Genomic DNA, 10,934 nt, shown 5'->3' with positions numbered 1-10,934 from the left:
GGAATTTTAAATGAATTTTTTATTTTTCACATTCTATCCTTAAATTTGAATGTGAATTACCAAGTCCTTTAAATTTTTTTTTCCTCTAAATAAATAATGAAAAACAAAATATAAACTATTAATTATGACAAATTCATTAAAAACGTAGTCTAACATTTTAAAATGACAAGTACAATACAAAACTACCTATTTAAATGCTCAAATGCTTTATTCTTAATAATAATTTTTAAAAGAGTTTATTAATCCATAACAAAACAATCTAACAACGTTTAGGTCTATAAGACAAGAGAAAAAATATTAATAATTTGTTTTATATTTTATCTTAATTACTTAAATGATAAGAAAAAATGGTTAAAATTTTCAATTTATAAAAAATACAATTTCCTTTAAGTTTGGGAATCTGGATACCCACTTGTTTTAAAGGGAATCCACATTCCTACTGAGAGGGGTATAAAGGGGGAATCCAGATTCTCCTAGCATCTTATTCCCTAACGTGATTTGCAACCAAACATGAGAATCTTTAAACATTTCTAGGAATCCTAAAACATTACCTTGTACCAAACGCCACATATGAGTAATGTTAGAGATACAAAAAATTTTACAATCGGATAATGTGGTGATTGATTATTGATAAATGAAAAAGTGATATTAATGGTGGGCCTAAATAAAAACCAATAAGAAGTTGGTCACATTAACGTTTTGTAAAAATGTTGTAAAATAGTTTATGGTTATTGCATTACTCATAATATATTAAGTGTCCGTTTGGTTTGTGTTTGCGTTAGAGGCGTTTGCATTTTTTGCCTTTTTTTTTTTTAATTTTTATTTTTAAGAACCAGCGCCTCTTGCACTATTCATGGGACATGAATAGTGCAAGTAGGCAAATGAACAATAACTCGTGCGTGAACAATAACTTTTTAATTATTTTTTTATTGTTTTCAATTTTCAGTTTTTAGCAAAATAAGCGATATTTAAATGTACATTAATAAATTCTACGACCAAATAACATTACATAAAAATGGAGAAACAACTAAGATTAAACAATTTTATTAATTGTTTCTAAAAAAAATTTATATTAATTTGACATGATTTAAAATTAATCATCATCTTTCTTATTCCAAGACTTGATACACGAAAAGAAAATAAACCCCAAAAATAAAGCTGCTGCCCCTCCCACAACAATTGCTGCTGTTTTATTCCCACTGCTATTTTTGCCTTTCTGGCCCTCTGTCAAGAAAATGTCGTCCATAATTAGTGATAATGAATCATGTAAGAGCGAAAGAAACAAGGACAAAAATTGAAATCATGGGAGTTTTTTTTTAGAGATAATTATAATTATAATATGCTGCTAATCCACAGTTCAAACCCTTTCTCCTATTCCCCCATGCACTTTGTGTATGTGAATGTGCTAATTCAGCTACAAAGCATTTGACAAATCATGGGAGCTGTAATGCATAATTATTAAGAGTAATAATAATGAAAAAAAAAATGCTAAAGTTACTACAAAAATTTTAGTATAAAAGATTTACACATTGCAACTTCTCTTGAGAAAATAAATATGATTGATGCTACCTTAACAACAACTAATAAATAAATATTTAAATTACCTCTCCATGATTGCGAATCAGTTTAATTACAAGACTCAAGCAATAAATTTATAGTATTCCCTATCATCACTCATAAAAATGATGCAATAAATCTATAGTATTCCCTATCATCACTCATAAAAATAATGATGATGATGATGATGATGATGATAGAGGAAAACCATTTATATAGATGATAGGATACTAGTCTACTACAACTTCTACTACCTGGCATTTTATGTTTTGACAAAAGACCATTTTTTTTTTATAGCATATGAGAAAGGGGTGTGAATCCAACCCACTGACCCATCAAAGTCAAAACCAACACAATCCAACCTAACTCAATGGGTTGGCTTAGTTTTTAGGAGTTGATGGGTTAGGTTGGGTTGCAATCTTTTTTTTTTTTTTTTTTTTTTACAACAAGTTAGGTAAGGTGTGGACTAGCTGATTCACAAATTCTTCAAACCGAACTTGATTCACCTATATCTATATATATATATATATATATATATATTATGATTTTAGTATTTACTATTTTGGTTTAATGCACTAATTTATAAGAAAATAAACATTATGTTATTTGTGTTGATTTGGTATTATGATATAGTTTGATTAGTAAATATGTTATTATTTGGGTAGGTAATTATCTTATAAATTTGTCCCCATGCTCATCTTTTAAAATAAAAATAAAAACTGTCCAACCCTTGGGTCCAATCCAATCCGATCTATGTGGATTGGGTTGGACCCCTATAATGGGTCTTTTTTTTTTTCAACTCAGTCATGGTAGGTTAAATGGAAAAAAACTCTTTTTATCAAACTCAACCCGATACATGCATACCTCTGTTAAAAACAATTTTTATGGTCACTGAAACACCATCAATCTTCACTAGCTACGCAAATATACAAAAGTTCAAAGAGAAACTGAAGCAGCATTACCGTGTTTAGAGTTGCCGTGTGTCCCATCCGGATAGTAAGAATAGCTGATGAAGCACTTGTCCAAATAAATTTCTCCTGAAACTGAGTTCCCACATTCTTCCTGAGCAACCTGCACTGCATTGTTCACACATTCCCCACAATCACAACCCCCTAAATCACCTTCACACTGTGCCGTCACTTGCACCGAGTCATAGCTCGATGAAAAGAACCCATTACCACTCACAACACCACTTTCAAGAGCTGCAAACGCCGCGTCTCTAAGCTCTACAAACCCACCATCCACTGCCTCAGATTCACCACAAATCTTGTAGAGCAAATTAGTTTTGGAAGTAGTTGCATCTGGTTCATGAAAACCATCAGCCTCATAGTGTGTGTAGCACCCAAAAAGCTGAATTCTAGCTGCCATTGCAAGGCTGCACAAGCTGTCTGACATTTGAGGAATTGCGTTTACACAGTTGTGGCACTCTTCATCACTCATGTCCCCCCTGCATTGAAAGAGACCAGAAATGGCGGTCTCACTGTTTCCTTCAATGGTTTTGAAGAACTTGGATTGGGAGGAGTGTGCTACTAGCTCTTGGAAAAGAGAGGAAAGGGTTTGTGAGTGTGATATTGATGTACTTGTGAATGTTTGACTTGCACAATTCTTGTACACTAAGGTGCTGTAATCTGAAGAGGATTTGATAGATGGTAGGAAGAGAGCCAAAGAGACTAAAAGAAGCAGTTGAAGAGAGGAAGGTATCAAGGTTGAAGTTGAATTCATTTTGGGAGCTTGTTTTTGTTTAGCTCAAGATGAATTTGTTGGGTTTATAGTGGTTTTGGTACTACATATTGGATTTGTAAAGAAGGATGATTTTGGTTTCTTGCATGGAAAATATTTATCATTTTGAAACATATAATGCTTTCTGGAAAGGTGGCTTGGGGAGTAGGGTTTTGGGTATGGTTTTTCCTGCCCACTATATCTAATTTTATATTAATTTATTCTAGGATTTTCACTAAGACTTAATGAGATATAGAAAGCAACTCAAGATATATAAATTCAAGTTTTCAACTGTATACGTCACCCATCTATATGAGTCAAGCCAAACATGGTAGAAAAACTGTTCTAGATTGAGTAGGTGAACGAGCTTAAGTCTCAACGCATCTCAACTATTCGTTTAGCATTCCTTAACATTTAATAAGTAATCCATTTTAAAAAATAATTATACATGTTCTCAACACCGCAAAAAAGAGACATGAATGTTTTCATCAAAATGTCCAAGTTTATTCGCATGATTACATCTTTTATTTTTCTTTTTTCTTTTTGTAAATGATAAAGTATTCGTAAAACCTCGAACCTCTTCTGCTATAAGGAATAGTAATAACATGAAATTTTAAGATCATTGGTCTATACCTTTCAAAGCTAAGCATATGAAATATAGAGTTAATGATAGCAAAGGAGGAGCGGAATCAAGATCCTCTAGTGTTATTGAGGTAAATTAATAGTAGAGTTGCTGAAATCTTGACTATTCAATCAAACAGTAAAGAGGAAAATAGACATTTTAGCAATATGCAATTTGGTAAGAATTTATTAGATGCATGATAAGTTGATATTACATAATGCTTGAAAAAAAAATGTCCTTCCATCCATATCCATTCATGAGTTGTCCACTAAATGCCACTTACGTAAACTTGCCACTTGTGTTAATTGATCCAATCAAATCATATCATGTCAATTAACTAGGCCAATGCATCAATCAAATATACTAAAAAGACATTAAAACTAAAATACTTATCTCAATATTTTCTTGTTATCCAAACAGAAGCCAATAATGCATTCACAAAAATATTCAAATTCATTAATAAATAAATAAATAAAAAAAGGTCTTTCCAAGGACCCAACTCCACCACCAGGTCCACCACAAATACCACGAAACCCACAAAACCTTAGAGCTTAGTGTTCATTCCCAAGCACACCACCACCTCCTTCTAATCTCAGAGCTGCTCGCTCTCTTTCAATATGACCATGACTCATATCTAATGGTGGAGCCAGGGTTCGATTAATCTGATCATTAGCTATTTGTTATGCAGTTTATTACGCACCTCAGAATATCATATGTCCGGCAAAAAAAAAAAAAATCACCCTCGAAGTGGAATCCATCTTCAAATTTATTTTCTTCTTTCATTCTTTTTTATGCATTCCCCTATGCAAAATTTTCTATGTCAATTTCATTTTAAAAAGTGGGTTCTAGTTTGTTCAACTGGTAAAGTTTTTTATGGTTATATAAAAGATATATGATTCAATTTTTACCTACACTAAAAACTGATGGGTGTCTTGATTTGATGATAAAGAGCTATCATCAGGAATGCACGCTATAAGTTGAAACTCTTTTAAAAAAAATCATTTTAAAAAGAAAGAGAAAATATTTTATTTTTTAATCAAAATTATTTAAAAGTTCAAATCTTATAAAAACCAAAGTTGAAGATAAAATAAGTATATTTATTTTATCATGAATTTAGTTATTTAATCTTAGCAGGGCTAAGAGGAAAATTGATATATTTTTTGTCATGATTTTAGTTATTTAACTTAGGGAAATATTTTTATATCATGATTGTTTAATTTCAGTATTTTTTTTTTTTTTACTGTTTCGTACCCTCAATGTATTTAAGATTATTAAAATTTATGTTATTTTAGTTTTAATGGGCCACTTTATATATAAAAATTACTGTCCATATATATCTACAATATATATATATATATATATATAGAGAGAGAGAGAGAGAGAGAGAATTTTCTTACTATCGAATAAGAGATTTAAAGTATTTTGGTCTAATAATAAAAAGTAATAATTAAGAGCAGACGTCATAAGATCATTTACATATATGCGTGTTCTACTAACTTATTAGTAATGATCTTTTCAAAAAAAAAAAAAAAACTTATTAGTAAAGACCCATTGCTCTTGCAAAACATCACTTGGCAATAAAAAATTAATTAATTAAAATAACAGTGTTTATCTCTTTGTAAATACATTTGGTGGATAACCTTGCCATTTTCCCCGGTAAGTTGTAAACATTCATTTGTGAATTGTAAGGGGTATAAACACCCTTACAAATATCCTTGCTATTTTTCGTGGTAAGTTTAGTCAACTATTTGTCATTCGATAGTCTTTTTATTTTTATTTTTTATTATTCTATATAAAAAAAAGATAGTTGAAATTGGAAACCTGAAGGATGTCAGTATGTATGAGCTTATTTATACACGTAGTGTGCTCATTTCTAATAGGATTTTTCTTGTATTTAAAAGTATAACACTTTATACACAATAAAATTTGTAATGAGTAATAATCTTGATATCATTCTTTTTTAGAAAATATATGTAAAGTGGAGCAACATTCAATTGCTGATTAGCATGTATGGAACTTGGAAGAGGCAACATATGTTTAAATCCCCTGTTTTATAGAGTCGTTTTGATCTCCATTCAAGCCTCTTTATAAACAAATTAAACTCAGTTCATTTGGAGCTTGCAATAATTTTCATATTCGTAATAGGGAAAAGAAAATGGCAAGTTCTACTTTTTCTTCAAGGCAATTTTTGGGAGCATTGGTGATCTTTGCTATTGTTTCTCAAGCTTTGGTTAAGGCCGATTATGATGATCCTGATTCCTATCCTGGTAAAGTTTTCTTTTCACCTAGTCTCTATGGACGGCTCGTACCAGTTTTAATAGCTCATTTGCATTTGCACATTTATGCTCTTTTTTCTAAATAGTTTTAGGGTGATGATAGGTTTACATTGTAAACTAAATAAATGTGTACAATGTAAATCTTACATTACTACTACAACATAAACTTAGAATTTTTCATAGTTTTTAATAGCTCATATTGGTTTGGTTTTGGTCATGTGGTGTACTAATGAGCAGTTATCATAAATGAGATGGAAGGTGTAATTTCTATTTTGGATGAATTTTTCCAAGGGTTAAATTTCAAATAAAAACCTCAACTAGTCATCCAATTGAAACAAAGTTTGGAGGGCATCCCTGTATTTTGCTCCTTTTTTTTCTTTTTTCCTCTCTTTTTTTCTTTTATACGTAGCATAACTGGTTGAGCATTGCATTTCACATTTAATTTTTTGAGAATTACATCTCACATTTATGCACTGTTATTATTATATTTTAAAACTAGTAATACAATTGGCTGAAATCTATGTCTAATGAAGTTCAAGTCTCTCCCTCCCTTTAGAGAAGGTATTTCTTCTCATAGGTCTGTGTCTTTGTGATTCCCATATCTGTGGGTCAGGCCAAGCTTGGAAGAGGCAATCTTCATAGAGCTGAAGTAAAAGATATCTGCTCCCTTTGGCACAAACATCCCAATAATCATTCATGAAAAAAAGAAAGAAAAATTTTTCTAATATATATATAAACTGGATTTTACTAATGTGTGCCACATTAATTTCCATTTTTAAAAAAAATTTCTCGAGAATTGAAAAAGTTGTACTTTTTCAATTCTCGAGAAAATGTTTCCAAAAATAAAAAACTTAATGTGTACCCTAAGCGCACACATTAACCAGACCTATATACACTACCTAATGCGTAAAAATCTCTTCTAATTTTTATAATTTGTTTATATTATAATGAGATAGAAACCTTGCCAGAATGTAAAAGCTGACTTGACGTCCAAGCCAGAGCCAAGATGGATTGTGCGTTTCCTCAAACAATTGTAACAGGTATTGCAAGAAGTCCGAGATGGCAATACATGGAGCATGTCATGGGTTTTTAAAATGCTACTGTCATGGCTATGTCCACTGTTTGAAAGTATGATTTACTTTCCAATAATTGAAGACAAAATCAAGGAACTTTTTTTTTTTTTTTTTTTTTTTTTTTTTTTTTTTTTTTTTTTTTTCTGAGAAGAAAAATCAAGGAACTGAGATTATGGTAAATCAAGGGATTAGAGTTTAGAGCTATCAATTATATTGGTATGAAATTCAAAATAAAAATATCCATATTAATAGTTGACATATTTCCAAATTCTGTAAATCCCATTATAAATATTGTTTTTCTAGTTGTGTTATGAATTAAGTGAATACAAAACGTAGTCATTTGGTTTTTGGTGGTATAGGCGCACGTCTTAGTGACCAAATCACATTAATTTCTTCCATTTTCGTCCATTCTTTCTTTCTCATATTTCTCTATGTTCCATACTATTTCAAAATTTTGACCATGCGAAATACAACGAACACCTATATAATGACAACTCATGTTATGTCAAGAGTTTATAATTTAATGGTACCTTCTCATGTACAAAGTGCTTGAAGGTTTAGGGGAAAAATGATTTGAGTTGCGGAGTTAGCAGCATGTTGCAATTATGTCTAAAAAAAAAGACAAAAGAGTTTATAACTTAATAGTATTACCTGGTTTAATGTCTCATAACAATGTTGAGCATCGGTTTAAATCCTTTTCTCCAACTTATCGTTTTTGTTTTAGGATTGTTAAAAAATATAAACTCGATCAAGCTTATAAGTCTCAACGCATCTCAACTATTCCTCAAGCATTCCTTAACATTTAATGTGTAATCTACTTTTTAAAAAAACTTAACACATTTTCTCAACACAGCGAAAAAGAATAAAAGATACATGAATGTTTTCATTATAATAACATCTTTTATTTTTCTTTTTGTAAATGATAAAGTACTTGTAAAACCTCTTATACGTCATCTACTACAAGGAAAAGAAGTAAAATGATATTTTAAGATGACTGCTCTATAACTTGAGAGTTGATCCAGTCGCAAGACGAGACGTAAATGCCTCCTGATATTTAAATCTTTAGCTTTCAGTATGTGTTTTTCACGTGACCTTTCACGGGTTGTTCCCTCGCGAGCCAGTTGCGAACAAGTCGCAAAATGAGAGTTGCGGAGTTAGCAGCATGTTGCAATTATGTCTAAAAAAAAAGACAAAAGAGTTTATAACTTAATAGTATTACCTGGTTTAATGTCTCATAACAATGTTGAGCATCGGTTTAAATCCTTTTCTCCAACTTATCGTTTTTGTTTTAGGATTGTTAAAAAATATAAACTCGATCAAGCTTATAAGTCTCAACGCATCTCAACTATTCCTCAAGCATTCCTTAACATTTAATGTGTAATCTACTTTTTAAAAAAACTTAACACATTTTCTCAACACAGCGAAAAAGAATAAAAGATACATGAATGTTTTCATTATAATAACATCTTTTATTTTTCTTTTTGTAAATGATAAAGTACTTGTAAAACCTCTTATACGTCATCTGCTACAAGGAAAAGAAGTAAAATGATATTTTAAGATGACTGCTCTATAACTTGAGAGTTGATCCAGTCGCAAGACGAGTCGTAAATGCCTCCTGATATTTAAATCTTTAGCTTTCAGTATGTGTTTTTCACGTGACCTTTCACGGGTTGTTCACTCGCGAGCCAGTTGCGAGCAAGTCACAAAATACTCTGTTCTTCACAATTCTTTACCAGACTCTCATACTCAATCTTTACATTAAATCCCACAAACATACAAAGAAATAATTACCAAAATATAATTAAATTTGATATGGAATTAAAACCAACAAAACGTTATTGAAAATTACAACTTTACATTATCAATAATAAATTTGGCAAAAGCTTGTTAGTAGTATGATAAGTTGGTCTTAAAGTGACCATCTTTTTTTTTTAGAATAAGTTATAGTTTACACCCTTAGAGCAATTGCATCAGAGCGTGTAAAATTTTTGTCTATTTTGCAAAAAAAAAAAACATATTTTTTCTATTTTATACACCCACTTTTACAAAACACTCATATCAGTTTATCTATTCTAAACATTTATTCGATAAAATATTCATTTTTTTACATTTTTATTATTATTTCCTTCAATGATGCAAAAGAGAGAGTGAGGTGAAGGAGAGAGAAACATATAGTAAAATATTAAATGCAAAGTTATAATAACCGTGTATATATGCACAATTACTATAACACTTTTGTATATATGCACAATTTTGTAAACATTGATGTGAGTGTTTTTTTGGTTAAAATGTGTAAAAATAACCACTTTTTGCATTTTGCACAATTTTGCAACCTTTGATGCAGTTGCTCTTAGAGCAACCACATTAACTCATGCAAACTTTCTATTTATTTTACACAAAAAACTATGTTTTTTATTTTACACTTATTTTTACAAAACACTCACATTAGTCTATCTATTGTATACATCTATTCAATAAAATATTAATTATTTTAAATTTTTTATTTATTTCCTTACTCACTAAACCCCACTTTCTCACATACCCAACACTACCAAAAAAATACTAAAATATTAATTTTGTGATATACGACTTGTACATTCCAAATCCTATTATTAATTTGGCAACAAACTTTAAATATATTTACACCTTGACATACTTCTATTTGCAAAGTTCAAGTAGTAAAAATTGCATTTTCCTATACATTAAAGCATTCTCATTAAAGATTCTAAAAGGGGTATATACTAAATTTTACCATCAAAACACCAAAAAAAAACCACTCCATCAAAGATTTAAAATGGTAAAATTTTTGACATACTGCTACAGTGAGTTTGAAACGGTAGCTTGGATTGTTAAAAAAGTAGCTTGGATTGTTAAAAAAAAAAAGTTTTTTATTCTCATGTCTCTTTCTTTCTCTCTCTCTCTTCAGGGCTCTTTTTCTTTTTCTTTTCTGTTTCTCTCTGCCTCTTTCTCTATGCTCTTCATCTTCCTCTAACTCTATGGTCTTCGTCTCCCTCTTTCTCATAGCGACGGTCTGCCTCGCCGGAGCCACCGCAAGCCTCGCACTCTTCAAGATCGCCTTGGCACACCCCGCAAGATCGCCTCACCGGCTCTTCAAGATCATCTCGCCGGAGCCATCGCAAGCCTTGAGCCGTGGGTATGAGTGGGTGGGTTTTGTAAAATCGGATCTGGGTTGTGGGTGGGTTTCGGCAGCCTTGAGTGGTTTTATGGTCGTGGGTATGAGTTGATTGGGGTGGCTTTCGCTTATGAGTGTGGGTTGATTGATTTGGTGGTTGGTTGTTGTGGGTTGTGCCGCGGGTTGAGGCCGTGTGGTGGGTGGTTTCTTTTTTTTCTTTTTTCTTTTATTTTATTTTTATGCTGTTGAGTGCCATGGTTAGAGGTGAAAAGCTCAGGTCATGGAGGTGGGAGAAGCTTCTAGACCGAGTCGAGAAAGATGAAGATACAGTGAGAGAGAAAGGCAGAGGGAGAGTGAGAAATAATAATAAAAATGAATAAAAATATTAAAAGAAAGAATATTTCAATGGAGTTGTAATAAAATAGAATGATTGATGTTTGGTATACGGTAAAAGAAGGTGTTAAAATTGTAAAAGTAGTGTTTTGATTTTTTTTTTTTTTTTTTGTTATAAGAGAAACGAAACACAAGTACAACCCAGAAAAGAAATAAAACTG

At 31.2% G+C, this 10,934-nt stretch overlaps 1 protein-coding gene across 1 annotated transcript; it reads right to left on the bottom strand.

Annotated features, from left to right (window-relative positions):
• Positions 1-1,091: 1,091 nt before the first annotated feature.
• LOC115982577 (plasmodesmata-located protein 2-like) lies at positions 1,092-3,366 on the bottom strand. Its single transcript, XM_031105203.1, has 2 exons — positions 2,520-3,366; positions 1,092-1,224 (listed from the first exon to the last, which is right to left on the bottom strand). Exons 1-2 carry the CDS (start codon positions 3,277-3,279, stop codon positions 1,094-1,096), a joined length of 891 nt encoding a protein of 296 aa, XP_030961063.1. The 5' UTR covers positions 3,280-3,366; the 3' UTR covers positions 1,092-1,093.
• Between the last annotated feature and the right edge of the window lie 7,568 nt (positions 3,367-10,934).

Source organism: Quercus lobata, chromosome 3 (genome assembly GCF_001633185.2).
Source record: "Quercus lobata isolate SW786 chromosome 3, ValleyOak3.0 Primary Assembly, whole genome shotgun sequence".
In the NCBI taxonomy this organism is placed as follows: domain Eukaryota; kingdom Viridiplantae; phylum Streptophyta; class Magnoliopsida; order Fagales; family Fagaceae; genus Quercus; species Quercus lobata.
This window is presented reverse-complemented; position numbering and strand designations above follow the sequence as displayed.